The sequence below is a fragment of the Alosa pseudoharengus genome, unplaced genomic scaffold (assembly GCF_046254945.1).
Source record: "Alosa pseudoharengus isolate Yale_2024_CS ecotype anadromous, Long Island Sound unplaced genomic scaffold, YU_APseudo_1.1 YU_APseudo_1.1_scf_14, whole genome shotgun sequence".
Lineage (NCBI taxonomy): Eukaryota > Metazoa > Chordata > Actinopteri > Clupeiformes > Clupeidae > Alosa > Alosa pseudoharengus.
The window spans coordinates 8,093,185-8,117,241 of NW_027468609.1; the positions used below are offsets into that span (position 1 = coordinate 8,093,185).

Sequence of the window (24,057 nt, forward strand, 5' to 3'; positions counted from 1 at the left end):
TTCATCCTCCTCTCACTGAACTTTCCCTTTCAGCTTTTCTGCTAGCTTCACAGCGCTCTGGGTGTGAAGAGAACACACAGTCGATACTCCTCTATAGCTTTCGCGGTGTCTTTGTTGTGTGTATAAAAACGCTACATAAATTCAAGTAAATTGGGCCGCGATCCATCTGACTGTGCCACCTCCTAGCGCCTTAGATCACAGCTCAGCTTCTGTTCGATTGGTACTCTAACACTGGGGGAAAGCACAGTGGGGAATAAACACCCTGTTGCTCTGTAAGTGCATCTCACTTCATGACATCGAAGTGAATGTGAACGCGAATCAGGCGCTAGAGGGGAATAAGGAGATATGGTGGTAAACACAATAAAACTGACCAGTGACTCAGTTAATTCACTTTTATGCAAGAAGTCGTTACTTGGATTGAGGATATTTTTCGCAGGATTATGACTTTGACCGTTTATGTCGCAAAAGATTAAGCGTGTCGTCAGTCACACAGATATTTCATTCCTTTATAGAAGGCGATCCGCCTGATTTCACCCATTAATAACAGCTATCTCCAGAGAAAAAGATGCACATTCCAACAGTTTAATTTTCTAGTGAGGAATGAATATGTTTTTCTGATCCAGAATGTGCATTGACTTATCATGACTCAAAGCTCAAATCAATTTACTTGAATGCCTCTTTTTAAAGGGCCTATGAATAATCTCATTTTTATGACAAAAAAGGAATATAAGCGATCAACATCTATGTTGCTATGATGCTATGTTGAGCCTAACCAATCTAACTTGTCTCACAACCATTTTATCTGTAGGTAGCCAAGTGACAGCTTGAGACTTGAGAATTAGCTTTCAGAGACCACTGAGGTGATGCAATGCTTAATGGATCTATAACAAAATGCACATATGTACTGTATAGATTAATGAGTTATTGTAACGTCAATATAAAAACAATTTGATTAATAGATGGGTTTGCAGACAGTAGAACCAAATATGTCCTCGATTACAGTACACAGACTTTACCTCAAAAACAGATCTATAAGAACTCCCATTACAGCCTATGACTATATAACGACAGCTATAATGTGACACTAAAAAAATACATAAAAATACATTCCTCTGTGCTCAGTGTCATTTAAGGCCAGTATCTTCATCGTCAAAGCTCAAACAGGGCCTCAGTTCTGGGTTAGAATGAGAGTTTACCTGCCCCCACCCCAACCCCCCTGCAGCGCCCGTGCAGTCTCTGCAGACAGCCTTGCAGCAGGAGCCTGAGGCTGCTTCTGTTGCTGTTGCTGCCACACGCACACACACACATACACACCACACACACACACACCAGGCACCAGTGTTTACCCAGCATGCCACTCATCGGGCAGACCTCTCGGGGTGAGCGAAATCACCCGCACCCCGCAGGGAGAAATGAGGGGATGACAGGGAGAGAGAGAATAAGGACAGGAAGAAAGAGCAAGAGGAGAAGTGAGGAGATGCACAGACAGACCATTACGGAGACCGCGAAAGATGCGCCAATGAGATGGAACACAGCATCATGAATTAGTGAAGTCCTGGATGTGCAAACACACAAAAAGCCATAAGGCCAAAGGGAATGTTTATGAACAGAATGTGGGGTTGGAAACAGACTATGTTCAAGAGCCAGAGCAAAAATATCTGAGGTGCAAGGACAAAGTCAAGAGGGAGATGGAGAGCTCATATGTAATTGAGTGAGAATAAAAGCTTGTATGGAAAATGGGGTGGAGAGAAAGAGTGCGCAAGAGAGAGGGACAGAGAGTGTGACAGAGAAAGAGCAACGAATAAATTTAGCCCACTCTGTGGGTGGTTGCCTGTCAGTGTCAGCCTTACGCAAGAGTGTCAGCGTAGTGGAGCACTCAATCAGCGGCGTGCTCCGCTTCTGCCACCCTTCGCCACTCGTCCCAGACACCCAATGTCCCAGACAGCTTCCTTTGCTTCGTCCACTCCCATCCCCTCAGCTTACACAGCACAGCCACTGAATGAACTGGAGTTAATGGATGACGCCTTGTCTTGACAGATTAAATTCCATCTATTTATATATTTGCTGACAAACCAGAGTCTGTGCACTTAACCTTATAGATCATTATGGAGAAGACTTCTGATGACACACACAGAACATTTATTACTCATGGGAGACAGCTGGAGCGGGGGGCCTTAATGGTGTGTGAGAAATATTAAATGTGATACTAATAATGGAATGGAAATGCTGCTGCTTAGTTGCTGTTTTTTTCCCCTAACTCTCTTTTAAATTACAGAAGAAAATCAATAAGCAAACTTTAGATATTTGTGAGGATTGTGCAGAATGATTTTCACATTTAAGAACATTCAAAATGTGCAATCACTTTGGACTTATCATAGCAGAAAGATAATGGGAAATTTTAGTGTAGCGTAGAAAAGTCACAGTTTAGAACGTATTGAACGAATAAAGCTATCAACATCAGACTGATTGCATGAGTAGTCACTCTTTGGTGCAGAAGCATACAAGTATATCAAGAGAGTTGGATTACTTAAGTGAAGCGGACATACTATCGACTTTTCTCTTGAGGGAAGGTTGACTAGTCAGGTACCCTCAGGACCAGTGCGGTCTCTGTTCCCCTGACACTCTCACTCTGACACAGCTGTATCCCTGCCAGAGCCCAGCAGGTGAAGGAGGGAAATGTCACAGGCGCGGAATAAAGGATGAGAACATGGTTTGGTCCACAGCTGTGGCTAACTGCCTGCACGCTGTTAGGTAAACTGTTCTAACCAAATGGATCTCATTGAGCATAAGAAGGGCAAGGGGCGCTGAGACGTGTTTATTTATTTGGTTTCTGTGGTGTCAGCAGTTGATGCCCCCTTTGACTTTGAGTGACAATCACACATGCATGCAGTCCACTTTCATCTCTATAGATTTAATATTGACAGTGAATATAATAATCTCCTCCATATTGGCATGCCAAACAGTAGCTCATAAAGCAGATAAAAGTCTCAGAGGAGATCCTACACAGATGAAAAATATGGACGTGTGTAGACACGCATGCATGTTTATATATCCAGAAAGGCAACACGTGCCCCTAAGTCTCTCGATTATTAACCCCAACCAGAAATGACAGAAAATGTGTTAAATTTCCCGTCTGCCACTGGCTGGAGAAGGATGGACAGGTCTGGAGGGAATAGATTAGAATGAGCTGAAATGAATTTAAGTGTAATCCTGCGTAATCCACCTCTCGGCATATGCCGTTATGCAGAAAGGTGCCACGCTAACAGGGCTCTGTGGATAAAAGCCAGTGACCTTTGCATTGTGATTTATCATCTACTAAGTGCTGATCCCAAATGCAATTTTTTGGTTTTCAATGAAGTATAAAACACAACCTAACCAGAAAGTATATCGCTAATCTAAGATATACATTTGACCGCCATGTAACACACATGACAGTCCAACATATCTTCACATGATGATGATGATGATGCTGTCTAGGGACTAAAGCTGGTAGCTACCGCTATTTAGGCATACATTTCATTTACTTTTATCACAACCTGTCAAAGTCAAACCAGTGCTTTTTAATGAGAATAAAGTGTCAGATATACCTCAGTGACACTGCCAATTTTTGGTAATGATAGTTATACTTGATAACACTGTTTTGGAGGAATTGACACACCGGTGAATGGTAATGCTTTCCAGGGAGCCACCTATAGTGTCTGTGAATGACTCTGTGTGAATGATTCTGAATGCAGCCTGCCAAAGTGCCGTCATTGTCATTGTGGCAACGCCATCTGTTCTCTGTGTTGTGGTCCCATGACTGTCAGGGCCCAAGGCGCAGGGAAGACTCAACAAGGTCACATGTGTCTTCAAAACACCTAAGATCCTGGTCAAATGGTACCTGCTTTTGGGGTTCATGTGGTGGACCGTATGTCCCTAAATCACCAAAATCACAGTCCTAGCTCCCAAGAAGTAGTCACTGATGAACTATATGCACAAAATACGCTATATTCACTAACTAAATAAATACTAGCACTAATAAATACACTATATGGACAAAAGTCTGATACTCATTCCCTGAATAATCAAAGTGAATGAGATTTATGTTAAGACAGAGACGATGGAGAGAAAATAAGAAATCTGCTTCTTCTCTTGATGTTCACAGACTTTAGAAGAACTGACCGGACACTGCCCCTTTCCTTTCAAGCATTGCTGAGTTTGATGGCGACTTTCTCTTTAAATGTCAGACGTTTGGAAGGTTATCATTATTGGAGACATGCATCACCTCCCGAATGAATTCAGACTGCCAAGTGCTGTGGCAGTGATGGCAGGGGTGGCACATTACTTCAGTCAGAAGCCAAAGAAGCAGAGTGCAGCACAGCACAGAACTCCAGCAAAGTCACCAGTGCCTCCACACTAGTCTCTAGTCTTCTACAATAATTAAACGGACATACTGTATGTATGCAGAATGAACGGATAAAAGATGAAATTACACTGAAATTGCATTGCTAAATGATGCAAGGAAAAGTAACTATTGCCATGGTGATGTCTGAGAGGAGAGATGAGGGCAAGCGTGGAGATGTCTCTATACTTCCAATAAATTAGAATGCTTACAGTATGTGCTCATTTTCACTGTCTGTCAGCTAATATGAGATGCCATGAAAGTTGTGTTAGTACATGAATACTAATTACCACACTCCCACAACTCGAGTTACTCTCAAGAATATTCACCTGTTCACCACACACACACACACACACACACACACACACACACACACACACACACACACACACACACACACACACAGCCTTCCTTTGTTTTACTTACCCTGGAGTACACAACTTCAAGGGAGATGTTCTGAGGGGCAGCGCTCGGTACTGTGAAGATAAATGAAAAAAATAAGTTCTGCTATTTTTAACTACAGCAACATATTCAATAACTTAAATGGTCAGTTAATTTCAGCAGATTGAATTACATGGGACCTTAGGGAATAACAAAGACTGTTGCCCTTAGAATGGTACAAGGAAATATTAATGATTAACTCTTTCCTATGGTCAGCATTGATAATCAATAAACCAATGACCTTACTGAAGATAACCCCTTATCAATAAACACACAAATTCTCCTTTGGCATCTTCATAACTATATTACTATTACATAATACAATTTTCACATATTTAGATTGGAATACCCATGGGTTTGAGCAGTGGTCTAAAACAGCTTTTTAATGACAGGGTCAACCCTGAGGTGAATCAGGACTTGAGAGAATGAGAGGTTTTTGACCATAACAGAATAATCATAACAAAGGCTTCTAAGAGAGGCAGCCCTTTGGATGACAATGCTTAGTTTGCAGACTCTAGATTGTTTTGAAAGAACGGTGCTTTGCTAAACTCTCTTCAAACATTGTGAGGCAGTTTCTTGTACATGATAGCCTCAATGACACCAGACTCATTTGAGATTTGAGATTGAGTCTGGAAAGGGTTCATTTACATCTACGACTTCCAGCAGTTAGGAACTAGAAGTTAAATTAAACTTAAATTGGTGCATTCAATTCTTACCAAATTGTTTCAGAAGTGCAGCAATCTTGTAAACAAAGGTTTTAAATGCATTTGTTTACTTAGTTCCAAAGAAAATATATGTCTATGATTAGCGATTGTAATTGCATACCCGGGTCTTAAGGACATCGGAAATGGGCGTCAATGGCCTCTTAGCCAGACTGACCTGCAGAGCAAATCTCAAATTTGGCAAAGGTTCGTATGGGTATTTCCAGGCTATATACAGGAGTTCAGCCTAGTCCTAGACTAAAAGCTTTTTTCAATGCAAATCTCCTTTTATATTCTCTTTCAGTCCAGGACTAATCTTAATCCAAGTCCTGGAAACTGGCCCTGCAAGTACTAACAGCCATTAATTGAGTGATCCTAACAAGCAAACACTATTACTATGATCCCATTGTTTCCTCCATGATCGCCGTGAAATGCTTAAGAGACTCCACAGAGAGAGCACTGCGGAGGTGCAGGGAGTAATTTGTCACAGGCATAATGTCCTCATGAATATGCATGCTTCTGGTATCTCAACGTATGGCAGGCCGTGATAGGCCCAGCAAAATGGCGGCCGAGCGGTTGATTGGTCTTTGGTGGGTTTGGTACACAAGGCCTCTGTGCTCACCCTCTTAGATCAATAGGACAACTGGCTGGTGGTGTGTTGCGGGTTAAAGGTCATTAATTACCTCAGAAAGGACCGCTCGTTAAAGAAGGAGAATGAGATCGTGAAAGAGCAAGAGAGGGAGAGAGAGAGAGAGAGAGAGAGGGAGAAAGAGAGAGAGAACAAGAGAAAGAGAAGTGCCGGCACACAATTTCATTAGCGAGCACAAGCAGTCTTAATTAAGCAGGGAAATGGAAAAGGCAGGTCTTGTGGCTCATTTGAAACATTCAGAGGGCCACGGCTAATGGGAGCTGACAGACTATAAATTCCCATGGCCTCTAAGTGTGCGCTGAGGATAATGCGAAGAGACAGTCTGGCGAATAAGAGAGTCCTGGGGCCACTAGGAGCACTGGCCCCCGAGATCGCCTTGGCACCTTGCACTTCAGTTGGGGAGAGGAGAGGACAGAGGGATGGGGTGAAAGAGAGCAAGAGACAGAGAGATGAAAAGAGAGGGATGAGACTATGCATGAGAGAGGGGGAAATAGGCAAACAATGTAGACAGAGAACACATAAGAGTGAGAAATGAGAGGAAAGGTGAGAATTTGCAAGGGAGCAATACGAGTGAAAGAATCTAAACGATTGGTTGAGGAAGAGAAAGAGGGTGTGAGAGAGGGATGCAGAGAGTCAGACTGAGAGAGAGAGATAGAGAGAAAATGGGAGAGATGGGTTGAAAAAAAAGACAGAGAAACAAAAAGACAGAAAGAGAGATGGATGGAGAGAGAGAGAAGAGAGAGAGAGAGAGAAGAGAGAGAGAGAGGGGGGTTGGGGAGAGAGAGGGGGGAGAGATGGTTGGAGAGAGAGAGAGAGAGAGAGAGGGGGAGAGATATGAGAGAGAGAGAGAGAGAAGAGAGGGAGAGGGAGAAAGATGGTTGGAGAGAGAAAGAAAGGAGAGGGAGAGAGATAGTTGGAGAGAGAGAGAGAGAGATAGAGAGAGAAAGAGAGAGAGAGAGAAGAGAGAGAGAGAGGGGGGGGGTGGAGAGAGAGAGGGGGGAGAGATGGTTGGAGAGAGAGAGAGAGAGAGAGAGAGGGGGAGAGATATGAGAGAGAGAGAGAGAAGAGAGGGAGAGGGAGCAAGATGGTTGGAGAGAGAAAGAAAGAAGGAGAGGGAGAGAGATAGTTGGAGAGAGAGAGAGAGATAGAGAGAGAAAGAGAGAGAGAGAGAGAGAGAAAGAGAGAGAGAGAGAGAGGTTGTTGGATTGCCTGCTGCTCTGAGGGGAGTGCATGGGCTGAGTGAGCGAGTCTGTAGTGGAGGAAGAAGCAGCAGCTTGTGACGGTGAGGTGAGGTGAGGTGAGGTGAGGTGAGGTGAGGTGAGGTGAGGTGAGGTGAGCCGAGGTGCCAGAGATTTCAATGGCTGGAGAGGATGTGCACAGAATGCAGATGGGCAGAGCCTCGCCTTCCCTCACCTCCCTTTCTCCCTCCCTCCCTCTCATCTCTCCATCATGTCCTCCCTCTCTCTTCCCTCCTCAGTGGTTCTCCCTATGTCATCTCTTCTTCCTTCTCTCTCTCTCTCACACACAAACACAAACAGACACACACAAACACACACACACACAGACACACACACACACTACAGCTCATCAGTAATCCCTGTGGGTAAATGCAGAAGAGAAAGGAACATGCCAGAAAGATTCTGCATGGTTTGGGCAACATGGACTCCCTTCTCTCACTTTTTCTCTTACCCCCGTTTCCCAGAGTGTCTTTCATTTTGTCAGATTCACTGCCTCTCCCACTCTCTCGCTATCTCTCACTCTGCATCATGCAATCCTTCTTGTCCCTGAGACAGTCTGAGAAGCCTGAGATCACAGCGTCTCCTCCTTCACTTTGGTGAGGCCCGCGTTGTTTGACTTGTCGTGGCTTTGAAGCATGTTTGACATGAGCAGGAGAGCGATTTGCTCTACCGTGTGTATGTGTGAGTGTGTGTGTGTGTATGCGTGTGTTTGTATGTGTGTGTATGTGTGTGTGTGTGTGTGTATGTGTGTGTGTGTGTGTGTGTGTATGCGCCCTCCTGACACATCTGAGTCAACAGCCAGACATCAATGGGCCGGCGTTGCCGCACAAACTGGAGAGCGCTGATACGGGCTAGGCAATTGAATCCCGGAGAATTACCACAAACATAATCCCCAGGTTAACACCTAAATCAATAGCCGCCCCTGCTGCAGCTAATCAAGAGGCGAGGAACATATTCAAAGCCAGTCGTGCTGGAGGGTTGGCAGGGGGGTGGGGGGGCTGGTGTGGGATTCTGTTTCCAAAGTGCATGCCAAAGTGTCCTGTGATCATCTGCTATGTTCGATGGCCTGTTCTCATGTTCCCTGATTCTGGATAAAGAGAAGACTGAGCTTATCTGACAGGTGGAAGCCTGGACCGAGGACTGAGGATGCAGTCAACTGAAAACACGGGCAACGCGGATGAGCCCCACTTGAACAGCAAAATCAAAACAAACACACCCACACACAGATACACACACACACACACACACACACACACACACACACACACACACACACACACACACACATATAAACAAACACAGTTGTAGCGTCTGGAGCGAGCGCTTGCCCAAAACAAACTGGGGGATTCCCAAAGGGGAGGTGGAGTGGAGTGGATAAAAGAGGAGCTGGAGCAGAGATAAACGGAATTCTGTTTGGACGGATCGCTTTCCCGCACGGCCTTCCAGACTTCCAGGACTCCCACTGCGGGGGCGGGAGTGTGACGGAAGTTACCAGGCTTTCTACTGAGCAGGCAGTCAGTCGGGGCACCAGGCAGCTTTTTTTAGATGGAGGGGGGGTCACTTAATTGAATTCCGGTTGGCTGCCACCGGCCCCATAGTGGGTACGATGCAGGGAGGTGGGGGCTGTTTCTGACATATCATGGCCCCTGTCAGAGCTGAGTGACACTGTCAGAAATTGATTATGGAGTGATGCTAAGCTCCCCCCATCCCCCCACCCGAATAACAGCTCAAGTGTGGTGAAGGTAATGAGACATTTATTAATAACGAATAAATTGTCATTAATTCTTGATTAAATTTATTCATTATGTAAATATTTTCCCCTCATTAAATACGATCCTCTATTTGATCTGTTTTTTTTTAGGGGGGGATCTTCTACTCAGCCAGCCTTGTCTTGATAAATGAATTCAGGTCCACAGAGCATGCAATGCATTATGGGCAAGACCAGCAGACACAGCATCAGAAGCCTCTTACCATCAGAAAGGGTGGTGACGGCCACGTCATCTGAGTTGACACCTGGCCCGAAGCGGTTAAGGGCCAGAACATGCAGAGAGTACTCCGTGAACTTCTTCAGACCCTCCATCTTGTAGGTTTGCGCGATCACATCAATACTCTAAATGAGAGCATAAAAGAACCAATATGAGTAAGTACCGGAGGAACAGAAAAGAGCCATGATCTATTTTCATTAACCATCTGTCGCTAATCAAAATACATTTCAAGTACTTTTATTAAACCCCTCTCTGCTGCTGGTAAATTAAACTAGGTGGCAGGACTCCAGCTCTCACCTGCAGTTCACAGTGTGATTTGTTTGCATGTACAGTATTTATCACATTCAAAGGGAAGACAATTAGCTAATTACAACGTAATCGTGAGAGGCCTGAGGACTCTGATCATGTTTAACATTCATTGATTCAGATGCTCAGCTGAGGAGAGTTGCCCTGGCCTCCGGCCCCAGGAGATTGCTGAGGAGAGTTGCCCTGGCCTCTGGCCCCAGGAGAGAGCTGAGGAGAGTTGCCCTGGCCTCTGGCCCCAGGAGAGAGCTGAGGAGAGTTGCCCTGGCCTCTGGCCCCAGGAGAGAGTGGGGGGACATAAAGCAGTCAGGCCTAGCTCACTTTTTAACGGATGGAATGTGTCAATGAAGGGTTACATGACGCATATCACTATCTCTTCAGGACAACATGAATGTTGTGAATTAGAGATATAGGTAAATAATTCTACCGAGTTAAGTTTACCTATCACTGAACACCTTAAAGGGAACTTCCTCAGTGCAGTTTTGAGTAAGATCGGAATATGCATTTACGACTGAATAGCATGTAGCATAGCCATTGAGTACAACTTGCTACATCAAAATAAATTGCTCTTTTAAGCCATGAATGGGCCATTCTCTCACTTTTGTTGTCACATGTTTCTCTACAGCTACACCTACAGCTTTGGGGTGCATATTTCACAACCGTCTCTTTGGTCTTTTCGCTGGCTCTGCCATGATGAACATCTAAAAAATGATCCATCCTATAGCTAGACAGCATGGCTAACCGGTGCTTGAGGGAGGCGTGTGTATGTCCAGAGAATTTTAAGCATTTTGTGTTTCTCGCTCGTTCTCACTTCTCACTGGACTTCCTGATTCAGACACTGCCGGAACGCTAGTGCAGATCACACTATTAACCATCACAATGATTTCTAAACTGTTTTATTACGTTTAAAATGTTGGGGGGCTTTAACTAGGCTCAAGAAATCATTACATGTCTGTGCTATCATGGTGAGGATCTTAAGTTGGGCAGACACCATGCTTTTCTTCAGCTGAATGTGACGTGGTAACTCACACTACACATTTCAATTGGACAAAATTGCTGTGCTCACACAATGCATTTGACAACTCACGCTGCTAGACAGTTGATAACATTTTTGGCAAATCCCAAAAAATCCAATCAGATCAGAGCTGGAATGCTTATTGTTACATTTTCTATTCTGGCACCATGAACCTGCTCAAACTACACGACAAATCGCACAGAAATCTGGCTCAATATCAAAGGTTTGTTGGATTTGACTGATTGGGGGCTAAAATTGGGTAAAAATCACACAGTGGGGGGGGGGGAGCTGTACGGGTCCGAGTGCCCACGGGGACCCAGGTTCGAATCCGACCTGCGGTCATTTCCCAATCCCACTCCATCACTCTCTCCCACTTACTTCCTGTCTCATTCTTCACTGTCCTATACAAATAAAGCCAAAAAGCCCCAAAAAATATACTTAAAAAAAAATAAATCACACAGCGTCTGCTTGGTATTATGAATGATTTTACAGAGTGTCTCCAAATAGAATATACTCCCTTTGACACTCTTCACTTCATCTCATCTTATGTTCTCAAGGACTACTTACAAATGGAAACTCTTTATCTCTACTCATATTGGAGGCCGTTTAAGGCTGAGGCTGTTGCTCTAAAGTGAAGTGCCCTGAACCGTAGGTGTCAGCAGTAACTGAAGCAGAGAGAATGGAGCCGAGTAGGGCCTTTAAGTCTCAAGGAAACAAGTCTAAGCAGAAATCACAACTTCAAACTGAACCAACTTTAAAAGACTGCCAAATTTCATTAGCCAGTCAATCTCTGTAGCTTTTTTAAAATACTGGAGCCCTTCCCGTTTTGGACCGGTAGCTTTCTTGTCTTAAAAAAGGAAGCGTTCTATGTTTTTTTCTTCCCCAAACACACACCAGAGATTCTGTTTCATCTCGATGCGCAATAAAAGTGCAAAGTGTTCATCTGTTGAAAGTCAATGCTTAACATATTTTTCAGAAAGTCTTGATATAATCTCACTCCCGCTATGAAGCTCAGCTTTTAGCAGTGTGGCCTCTCTTGCTGGGTTCGTCTGCACAAAAGGAGGATATTCATGAACATGATGTCTTTGGAGTTTAGAGAAATGAATACACAGATGGGGATACTGGAGCACCCTACTGCTTGCTATGCAGTGAGCACTCTTGATTCTAAGCGTGTTCTAAGGCTTGCCTCCAGCAAAACTGCTATCGTGGCCCAATTTCACAAACAGCTAGTTTGAAATGACCTTCAACAGCATCAATCAACAATAAACACAAGTTTGCCCTCACTCTGAATGGTAGAGTGCCCTAAATAACTGAAGAGTAGGCTAATATTAGCCTAACCTAAAGGCTGTTATAGCCTTAGACAAGTACCTGCTCCTTTCCAGAAGAGTTCTCTGTCCAGAGCAGCCTGTAGCCCTGGATGGGTCCATTGGTGTAAGCTGGGGGGTCCCAGAATGCCTCGATGGAGGAGGGGGATGTAGCCTGGGCACGCAGGTTCTGCACTGGACCAGGAACTTGCACTACTCATCACACACACACACAGAGAGAGAGAGAGAGAGAGAGAGAGAGAGAGAGAGAGAGTAAGAGAGAGTGTTTGACAATATATACCGGTATGTGAAAAAGGACAAAGCAAAAAGAGATAAAAGATGTGATAACGTACAGATTGACAAAGTACAACCCCATGAAGGCACAGTATAGTCATAGTTTAACAAGATTTCAGGAGAGCTTATCAGGGCTGGTTTGATTCTCTGGGCCTCCCTGTTGGTGTAGTGTTTTTACATGTACAGTATGTGCCTATGTCTATTTGAAGCTAACTGAAGCCAACTACTACTTTACACAGCTATTTCATCTCTCATTGATAAACCTCTAAACTTGGAAATCTAACATTCTAATGCCTCCCAGGTGCGGTGAGCTGTCTGTGTGGAGTCCTTCCTCCCCTTGATTGGCTTCCATCCTCTTAGCAGAGGGAGGCCAAACATGGCCGACGGAAGCAAAGGTCAGACTGCTCAGTAAAAATAAAGCCGCGGGGCCATATTAAAAGGGCTGAGCCGCTAAAATCCGGAACGTTCCATCTTCCCGCCGAGGCCCGTGCCAAAATCCAATCTCCCCACAGGGGAGTGAGCCTCGGTCACTGCCCGCAAAAATGATTAGGAGTGATTTAATCAGATGGCAGCTTAGAAGGGGGGCAGTAATACTGCTGGACACGCTGTTAAAAAGGATGGGCGAGGGAGAGAGGGAAGAAAAAAAGATCGGCCGGGTGAAAGGGGAAAAAAGAATCAAAGGACGTAAAAAGTAATAATAGAGTAGGATAGAAAAAGACAGAGAGAGAGAGAGAGAGAGAGAGACAGAGAGAGAGAGAGAGAGAGAGTAAGAGGCAGAAAGGGAACAAATGAAAGAGCCAAACAAAATAGGGAGGAGGAGAAAAGCGATGGAGAGAAACGAGAGAGGAGTGGTGAAAGATATACGACGACGCCACAAATCCCTCTGGCTTATGGGCCTGTGTCCGTACAGCGAAAGTGAAATCTTCGGTGATCTGTCCTCACAGATTTATGGATCTGGGAGAGTAAACAGCAGTCTCTTGCATTTCATGGCAACCTGACTCTGCTACAGAAGACGGCAAACATGACAAGGACACGACAGGACTACAGAGCACTTTGTTAATGTACCTGCCAAAGCCATCTTGATCAGGATGGCAGAGACTAGATGAAATGTCCACTTGAGAGGACTTGAATATGACATGTTATTTGTCATAAGTAAAAGCTAACTGTCATCTCCCAATGGCCTCTAAACGCTGTGGTTATTGCCATGAAGTACCAAACACAAGAGTATAACTGCCTACTATCTCTGTTTCTTGACCATCTTCCATTATTAAAACTACAATTGTTGTATTGGGGAAAGTCGCCATTTGCATATATGGTTTGGCGTTGCATTAGTAGTAGCACCTCAGATGGTGTGTGATTCAAAAATGAGATCATGGCACTCTTGCAGTGTATTTATATTCTTGTTGGAGTAGTCTAAATCAGAAGTAAAGGTTCAGTCTATGGGTGATGCCCTTTCGGAGGACAACTTTATTTTTAATACAGAAATACACCTGTGATATGCTGATTTCACTTGTCCTGCCATTTTTTAGTGAGAAGATGTCTGTAAAAAGGGGAGGGGTAACATACATAGGTCTAGTGTGAGACAGAAAACACCAGACAAAACACAGTGACAGACAAACACGAAATAAGACTAATAATGCTATGCTACTTCCCCATTCATGGCACTGGGCTGAACTTAAACAAAGTCACAAACTGCCAAGAATCAAGAAACTCCAAGGCACTCTCTATTGAAAAAGTTAAAAAGCCTTTATTATCATGGCTTGGTCAAGTTAACCTTCTAAAAAACTCCAACGCGTTTCAGCTACATGCCTTCTTCTGGGAGTTAAGCCAGTTGGAGAGAGTGCCTTGGAGTTTCTTGATTCTTGGCATTTAGTTTCCCATCCAAAGAGCACCTCTGACTTAACCAAACTTTAGAGTCCAAGAAGCGCTCCTCTACCCCCATTCTTTGTTGAAAGTCACAAACCGGTTTGAGTGCACCGGGCTGAACTTACGCTCTTGTTTGGTGGTGAGGCGGATGGACTCGGAGCTCTCACCGGGGCCGAGCTCGTTGTAGGCCACCACCCTAAAGGTGTAGGTCTCCTCCGGCTTCAGGCTGCTCACAGTCAGCTGCAGCGTCTCAGGCTCCGTCACGTTGATGGACCTCTCCCTGCGAAAGAACCCAGAACCAAGGCCCACGGTCAGACTCTCCACTTACAGTGCATGGTGGGGATATATACGGTCGAAATCACCAATCTCCGTAATCCGGACGGAAGATAAATAAACACGGCCATAATCCGGAGATATTGGAGGGGGCACAAGTGTTGCAGAGGGAACACACAAGACGTGATCTGAGCTTTTTGTGTCTAAACTCTGTTAATCTGCTTGTTGGGATAAAGAAGGTAGTAAAGCCAACATCCGACATGAATGGACTTGTGCTGACCAGAATGATACTGCCAAGTCTATGAGCTTGTGTCCGGAGAACACAGCACAATGCTTGTTATTTTTCTAAAAAAAAAAAAAGACAGAATGCAGAATAGCCATCATACAAGGTTGCTAATTTAGGATTTCCATTTTGTTCTCTCTCCTTTTCTCTAGTGAGGGGCTTCCTTTGCTGTTAACTCACCACTTAGCTTTTCCAAACAAAGTTGGAGCAGCCACTTACATTTCCTCTCATCCATTCTGTCTTTTCTGAAGGGCCGACTCCATTATCAGGGTCCTTTTAAGTTGTCATTTTTGCTTGAAATAGCTTCTTGGTCCTTAATGGGGCTTTTTTGACTTGTTTTGATGTGTACTTCTCAAGTGCTGTTTGTTTGAGGAGCTGTTCGGGCTCGTCACATATTCTCTGTGCTCAGTGGGATTCTTGCATGCTTCAGATTTGAGCTGGGAGAGCTGATGCTTCATTGGGCCGCCGACTTCTCTCCACTCGGCTCCATTCAAATCGCCACTGAAGCCATTTTCTATTTGGACGTGCACTGCAGGATCTCACTCATGTATCAGTGGGGTAATGGGAGTGGGGGGCAGTGAATCGTGGCACAGAACCTGGAGGCCCCCCACATACAGCAAGCTTCAACCTTCATTGAGCCAGCCGATTCCATCTCCCTTACCACTCCCACCACACCACACATACCTTCCACAACCCACACTGCAAATCAATCTCTCTCTCTCTCTCACACGCACACACACACATACCTGTTAATCTATTGTACTCTTGGGAATACATACTGTACATACACATACGCTTTCCACATTCTCCCCCTTCCCCACATTGCTCCTCTCACTCACTCACTCACTCACTCACACACTCTCTCTCTCTCTCTCACTCACTCACTCACTCACTCACTCACTCACTCACTCACTCACTCACTCACTCACTCACTCATTCACTCATTCATTCACACACACACACACACACACACACACACACACACACACACACACACACACACACACACACACACACAGAGACATACCTGTTGATCCCCTCCTGCGAATAGTAGACGCCATAGGTATGGACGTTTCCGCGGGCCTCCATTGGGGGGCGCCAGCTGAGGCGCACAGAACGGCTGGACACTAGGACAGGGACCACGTCACGGGGAGCGGAGGGGAGGGCGCCTGAGCTCGGGACAACTGGTGGGGGAGGAGAGGAGTAAGTCAAAGAAGTGGGGGGCACAGGGCTTGGGACCTGGGGGGCTGGTGCTGTGGTGGCCTCTATAACGTTAGTCATCCCAGGGAAGGGAGAAGGGCAGGAGGAGGAGGAGGATCAGGAGGAGGAGGAGAGGTGGGGAGGGAAGGGGGGAGGACACAGAGAGGAGGAGAACGAGAAGGGAGAGTGCAGGTGGGGGTGTCGGGAGGGGTGGGGGTGGGGGTGGGGTTTGTGGGGACGGGGGAAATCATAAGAAGAAGAAACACAAGAGGATCATGACCAATGGGATGAGAAGAAAAGAAAAGACCAGGAAAAAGAAGAAGAGCGATAAGGAGAGATCACAGACAAGAAAAAAGAGAATTATTTGTGTCTTCAGCTTTTTTGTGTCTTGCACAAAGTTTTCTTTTTCTTTGCTTAATTGATTCTTGTTCTTTTACAGTTCATGGCAGCTGTGGTTGCGTGTGTGTGTGTGTGTGTATGTTTATGTGCATGTGCAGCGAGCATGATGCTGACCAAACGAGAGCCGTGGAGAGGCAGGGGTAAGTGGTGGTGGTGTTTGAGGTGGGGGGGGGGTTGCAGCATGTCATTGGGGGTAACAAGACCAGAGCCTGCACCGGGAGAATGGGTCTGAATCTGATGCTGATGTTGATGGACAGCTCAGAGAGGCATGCCGTCATTATGCACCATTGTAAGCACACACTGTACACATCAAAACCAACAGCATGTTTGCAAACAAAGCGAGCTCAAGCTCCTCTCCCCATAACAACCAAGCACATAAACAAACAAACAGATGGTCGGTTGGAGCAATGTAATGAGACCCACAAAATAACAACGAAGATCGACCAAAAAGTCTTTCATCTCTCTCTCCTGCCAGCTGTTCTGCATTGACCGGACTCTACAAATGCCAGTCAGTCGTATGTTTTGTGGGACCCAAACTCAGTTAGCAAAACTATGGTGATGAAAACCTTGCCATCAATACAAACCGCTCAATACAATTCTGCAGCCATGAAAGTACCCATTCAAGAGGAAAAACACACCATAAGGAAGAAAACGTAGGCTATAACAATGACAGCACATTAATTCTCATTGCGAGTGTTTGTTCACTCAAGGGAAAATATGTTTATGGGAGCCGGAGGAACGTCTTTGAATCTTAAACGAGGCCTGATGACGGTTTGCCTGCGAGAAATTCGTTGGCATTAAAAACCAAACTCTCCAGAGGTTCTGGGGGTCATTTAACATCTCTCCTGGCGAAGCGCCGTCGGATCAGCTGTACCGAGGCACATCTGTCTGCACTCCCCGCCCGCCCGCAACGTTTCCAGATGCCCTGTTCCTCTGGGCTGCAGCCTGGAAAATCTGTAGTAGGGGATTCATTTGGGTGCTCTGGCCATGACGAATGAGCATCGTTTAAAACTGTGTGTTGACAGGGATCGGATAAACGTCTCACTACGGTTTGGCCGACTGTCCGGCCAGAAACGTGGCAGAGCGAGCTCGTCTCGTCTCTGATGAGGGCTTCCTGGACGTAATCCTAATGAAAGCTAAACTCAAACATAGCCCAGCAGAGCCAAGATAATCCACTGTGAAGCAAAGCACACCAACCACACATACTGTATGTACGGCCCATGAAGTGAGAACATGTTTGCCACAACTACACCCGTTATACTAAAATCTGCCATCTTGCCACCGAGGCTTTCTGAGGCATTTTATGGGGAAGCCTCGTTCAGGAATCATGAAAGGTAAGCACGAGAGGAAGGGAAACAGATAACAGCTTGAAACCGCTTTTGCATACCCCACTGAATATCTGGCAAGGTCGTCTCCTGACTAATGCACATTTACAGCGGGAAAACAAAATGTTTCGGGTTTGGAAGTGGCCCGTCAGCCAGATGACTCAGATGCCGTGGCTGTCACAGACACAGACGGAGCTGCTTGGCGAGCGTGACAGGCCCGCATGGTGTTCCACGCAGCCTGCCGTTAGACAAAGTAACACAAGTGAGTAAAGCTCTTCATCTCAGAGGATGAGGGCTTTGGACTGGGGGGTGTCCAGGGTGTGTGTGTGTGTGTGTGTGTGTGCATGGATGTGTGTGTGGGGGTGGGGGGTGTGTGTGTGTGGCTGTGCTTGCGTGCTTCCACTGCCTATGATGTTTTATGAAGAGGCTGTCCTATTTGATCTCATGTTGGCGTGTGAGGCCAAAGCAGCTTGAGCTAGCGCTGGTGCTGATGGTGCTGATGGTGCTGATGGTGCTGGGGCTTTCATGTGTTCGGGTGGGGTGGGGTGGGGGGGTGCTGCTGCTGCTGTATGTGAGTGAGTGTGCTTGAATTAGGTCAGGGGAACATATGAGGACAGTTCTCTCTCACATACACACACACAAAAACAAGCATTCATACTCATTCAAACAGTTTTACTCAAATAAATGACTTATGACTAGGGCACATATACAGCCATGGAAGCAGGGAAACGATTCTCACTCGTACTAGCACACAGTGTGTACATGCAATTAAATAAACCTTCCCCAGGACTATGACTCACCACTGGAAAAAACAGAGAGAAAGGCTGATCAAACACACACACACACACAGATTCTTTTAAACTTTGTGAACCGCAGCATGAACAAATAATCCCTCACACCTGTCACCGATAGCAATGGCTCTGCAGAGGTAGAAAAAAGTGAGAGCAACCGGCTCACAGGGACATAACGGAACCACTCTCAACTGCCCTACGGCCTGAGAACACTTTGAGCATCCCTCAATAATTAGAGCTGTCTATACAGTAGGTCTGGAAAAGAAACACACTCTCTTGCTCTCTGCACACAGAGGATGGATTGTGAGGGGAAGGATTTGCACCTCACAGCAGATTTAAACTGTTTAAACTCTGCCGCCATTGAGCTAAAGTGACTCTTTCTCTCTCTCTCCTGCTGGCTTAGATGATTGCGCCCCACTCTGGGTGACCAGGCTGTTGGGCCATTTGCTGGGAGCTCTCTCCCTGGTCTTGACATGCTTTTTTCAAACTTTGGGTTTGACTCTCCTTTTTTAGATGTCAAATTAATATTTCTTTAAGGGAAGATATAAAAGCCATGTTGGTCAGCTTGAAAGTCATGTAAAACACACGGTTGCTTCTCCAATTAAATCTACAGAAAATAAAACGCTATGGTCTTTATATACCACATAACAACCTCATGGCTTTTATGTAAGATTAGTTTGTAAGGTACCATGTCCTTGTATATATAGTTCTGTAGTGGGTGGAAACAGTTAGAGTTTGTAAAAGGGCCATTACATGGCTCTTGATCTGGAACGAGAACGAAAAGCACTCTCGCTGGAAGGCGATCTCTTCGATTACAGACAAAATAAAATCTCTGATTCAAATGACTTTTAGAGGTTTCGTGTGCTCCATGTAGCTTAAGTACCTGAAAGCACATTCCACTGTTGTAGTTTAAGGCTCCATTAGCCACAAATTACGTCCAGAGAGCAACCCCCCCCCCCCAACCCCACCCCATATCTCTCCTGCCTGCCCATAAGAGCCTATGAGCTTCCTGTGTCAGTGTTGTGTGCTGAGGTCAACCTGACCCATCAACACAAGGTCTTCTCTGGGTTTATTTGCTAGAGAGGGGCACAGACCATGTGGTCAGACACACACGAACACTCAAACATGCATTTGCACACACACACACACACACTCAGAGGCACATAGATACACACAATCTATCACAAAAAACAAAATACACACAAACATCACCTACGCAAACAGACAATTGCCTAATCTCCAGCCTACCATTCCTTAAAAACCGCCAGTCGGCACTAAATCTGCAACGGCCCACTTTTACAGGCTGCACCACCACGTCTGGAACCCTGTGGAGAACAGAAGGAATAAAAATCCTTCTCTCTCATTTTCTCCTTTAATTCCATCAGACCCCCCCCCCCCCCTCGTTCTACCTCCTTCCCCACTCCGCCGCGCGGGTGTCGGCTAATTAGCAGCCGCTAAGCCAAAATACAGCTAATCAACGGGAGGCCTCTGCCTAATGGCTTCAGCATGGTTTGCCGGCTTAGGAAGGGTGAGAGGAGAGAGGGGAAAAGGATGGGGGGGGGGTAGTGGCGAGAACTGCAGTCGCAACAGCATTAGGGCCTAGTGAGTGGAGGGGTGTTCCTGCTTGGCGGCCAAAACGGGCCAAAAGCCAAGGTCACCGAGGTCGTGACCAGATGCTGTCATTAGCGCTTCAGGCCGATGACCCTTTTCCATGCCCGCTGGCTCTCTGAGTGGCAGCACAGCATGCCTCAGTCTCAAACAGACTGAATAATAAGGAGCTCCCTTCACCTCCCTCTATCTTTCTTTTCTCTCTTCTGTTCTCTCTCTCTTCCTCCCTCTCTCCTGCGTACTCGTACTGTGCCACGTCGTGTGCAACTTCAGGCCTTAATCAGACATCAAATAAAGGGATTTCCTTTCCAAAGTCAACAGTTCTGCTTTCTTTCCAGTTAAACTGACAGCAATGTTCCCTGTCCCTTGCTGTACCTCATTAAAGACAGACTTCCACCCATGTTCTCTTACGTAACGAATAAGAACCGGAGACTGCAGGAGAGGAGAACACAAAGGGTGGCTGTTATGTGCTCCATTGTGTTGATGAAAAATCCAACAGTAAGGAAACTATGAACAAGCGCATAGTACCCTGGTAGTGCACATGAGATGGGTAATTCAATTTTCTGGTACCTACTCATCTCAACCATCATCTAATTTGCACTGTTCATTCATGCTCAGGTTGTCTAGCTAAGAAGAAACCCCCAGAGCAACAAGGTAAGATGTGACTTCAAAGATACACCCACCTCATCCCAAAAAGAGTAAGATTTAAAAAAAATACAATACATCTTCAAGGCTCATTAGATTGAAAGTGGCAGCCCACTTGGGTTTGATGTGCTGGGAGTTGGAGAAAGGGGAACAGATCATAGACCACCTGCAGCTCGCGCCTGGGCTTAAGAGAAGCCAAGCGACTCTTTGAAGACACCGGAAAAAAAGTTATCAACTGAATGGACTTCTTCAGTTCTTCAAGACGATGTCATCACAGGTAAAAAACTGCTCAAAACATGATTTCCTCTCCTTGTTTCACATAACAAAACAGCAAAGGTTTTTTAAGGTTTCTGTTTACATGATTTGGTAGATTAGCTTTTTTGCAACCACCATGATTACAGCAGCACCGATGAAAGGAGTTCATCAGGCTCGGTTTCAGAAAAAAAAATGAAAGTACAAGATGTTCCTCCCAACAATACACTACACTTTTAAAACGAATATGTTGAAAACAACACAACTTGTGTTGTTTTTAACACATATCTGTGTCCAGATAGGGACAACACAGTTTGTGTTATATTTGTTACACAATATGTGTTGAAAATAACACAACTTGTGTTAAAAACAACACACCTTGCATTGTTTTTTAACACATCTCTGTCCAGATAGGGACAACACATTCGTTTTAAGAGTGTATATACTTGTGCACACATAAAAAGACTGAGCCTGTGATGCCAGTCGCTATAGACAGCTTACACAAAGATGGAAGTATGGAAGTATGGAAGTATGGAAGGTGGTAAGGAAAATGAATGCTGCTAGGGAAGTAACATTTAACAGTGTAGCAAATACTGGGTCAATGAGTTGCCACTTGCTGTTATTGTGCCATTCATGAATAGAAATATGAAGAGCACAATATGAGGAAGGTTGAAATTCATCTGGAGATTGTTGCAGGTGACGATTAGCATCTGTGTCAACTTAGCATCTGTGTCAACTGTGACGCTAGCACAAAACTTTCACTTCATTTTACGCTCAGAGTCGGGGGCTTATTTCCTCCATAATAATATATTAGCCTCTCGCACGCCACCTCATGAGCAAGATCCCATTTTCCCAGATTGAATGCGACACACAAGAGTAAACGTGTGGAGAGGTGGGCAGACTAGCTCATAACGCAACTAAGCCCGCCCTCCTGCAGCTGTGTGGGTATGCAGTCAAAAAACAATTGCCCGACACGTGTCTTGTAAATGATTGTCGTATTTTTCTAGTTAAATGGAATTTCTTGCTGTCACACGCCCGTACCCTGAAAGCCCCTGCAAACGGAATGATGGATGCCATCGCAGTTTTGAATTATTTTCTTGCCCCCACTTTTTTTTCGGCCTTTAAAGCTTTGGCATCGTGTCACCCTGCGCTGCACCAAGAAGGGGGAAAACAAAATACTTTTTTTGAGGCGTTTCTATTTTCTCTCCAATCTACAGCTTCTCCACGTCTTCCATTATTTTTCTCCTGCGCATGGGGGATGACAAAGGGCAGTTACGTGTAGGCATTCTATCATGGAAGGGATCAATGTTTGAAGCGGCGCTAGCACGATGTGTCAGGTTTATGAAATGCCCCTCCACCTCCGCTAATCAATACGGGAGGACATCACAGGAACATTAGGATGAAATGGAAGGCTGAGGGAAAATATTTTTGCTCTCGGTTTTCTTGCCACAAGGCAAAGCCCTGCACTGTCATACCTGCACTCACTCTCAGACAAATGCACACCTTTATACACAAGCACACACACACAAACAAACCCACATATACCCACAAAACCACACATGTACACACCCGTAGGCAGATATACACACACACACACACACACACACACACACAAAATTACACATTCACAAACACACACACACACACACACACACACACACACACACACACACACACGGACACAAATACACACACAGACAGCCATATGAAGTTTGTCACGGTCTATTATCGAGCCGGAGAAGAATATGTTTTTAATGGAACGAGAGAGAACAAAAAAGGGGGGGGAGAGGTCATTAAGTCCACAGTAAATCAATCCCCTGAGACAACCTCTGGAATGGGCCAGCGCCTGGCGTCCCCATCCATTCCGTCTCTGTCCGTGCGGACGGCTGCCCGGTGCCCTCTCCGCCGCCGCAGCCTCCCATAAAGAAGACGGATACGGCGTTTGCCGCGACGCGCTCCGACGCGCTCCGACGCTGCCGCAGTCAATCACGCTTGCCAATTCAGGGGAGTGACAAAGCATAAGTGAGACCAATGCCGCCCACTGAAGCTGAGCTGTTTTTTTTCCTACCACCACCCCCGTTCGCCATTTTGCCAGTTCTTCTTGCCTGTTCTACTTAATCTGCTATCACTTTCATTCCAGCATTCCCACGAAGGGGGGGAAAAGGAGAGTGCATTCCCAGTTTCGCAGCTCGAGAATGGCGGGGATTTTCACCGCATCTGGATTTTTTATGTCTGGCCCTGTCGTCTGGGCTGTCGTATCCTCTGACGGTTTGGTCAATCACTGGGATTGGCCAGGGCCCACCCATGTCTGTGACCAATCAGTCTCCCAGTCGGCCAAGCCGAGGGCCCCAGACAAATCCAGGAAGCTTCATGCTACATTCGCCCAGACGGACATCTATCGGGCCGACAAAGCACTCTGTGCCAAAGTGTCCACAGCGTAATAGCAACATCTGAGTCAATAATGGAAATGATTCTACGCTGCTTTGGGGCTTGCATGTTCACACAACTCAAGACAGTGCCCCGAGGCAGAGCAAGAATGGGAAGTGTAATACCTCGGCAACATAAACGGGAGCGTATCTAAAAAGATAGTTTTTCATAGGCGCGCAGAGAAAAGAGTGGTGAAGGGGAGAAGAAAGCAAATAGGATCTCTATTGCCAAGATAAGTCCCCGAGCATTCTCGTCTCGGAGAATACCTGGGTGGTAATCTTCTGATCGGTAGTCACAGTCTCCGTTTTGCTCTGCCTCGTGTCATTCCTCGTCATTCTTATCCAGACAAGGAGGTAGGGGGATGGAGGGAGCGGAGGAGGGCTCACTGTTTTAATTTACACAATAACAATCATTTGTCCGCCGAAGCGTGACTCCTATCCAATGGAGAGATGGCGGGCGGGATAGCTGAGCCAATGCGGCACGCTGGCGGTCGACGTGATTGAAAGCTTTAGCGGAGCGTGCCCGGAGCGTGAATGGCGTCCGCGGGGCTAATATCTCGTGACAAAAGACGGTATTCTGAGGGCTCATCCTTCTCTTTCTCGGCTGCCAGTGTTGCAGCTTGGAGGAAGGACTCAGGGGAGAGAGGCTTCAGGGTGAGCTCCATTTTCACCGTTAGC

General features: G+C 45.8%; 1 protein-coding gene across 1 annotated transcript in view; it reads right to left on the bottom strand.

The window, feature by feature from the left end:
* The window catches only part of dcc (DCC netrin 1 receptor), a 153,581-nt gene that overhangs the window by 63,967 nt on the left and 65,557 nt on the right, over positions 1–24,057 (bottom strand). The window contains exons 7-11 of the mRNA XM_076284959.1: positions 15,761–15,917; positions 14,303–14,457; positions 12,082–12,230; positions 9,382–9,520; positions 4,808–4,857 (exon numbers count right to left, since the gene is read on the bottom strand). Of these exons, the coding sequence (XP_076141074.1) occupies positions 4,808–4,857; positions 9,382–9,520; positions 12,082–12,230; positions 14,303–14,457; positions 15,761–15,917 (650 nt within the window). The remainder of the gene's footprint in view (positions 1–4,807; positions 4,858–9,381; positions 9,521–12,081; positions 12,231–14,302; positions 14,458–15,760; positions 15,918–24,057) is intronic.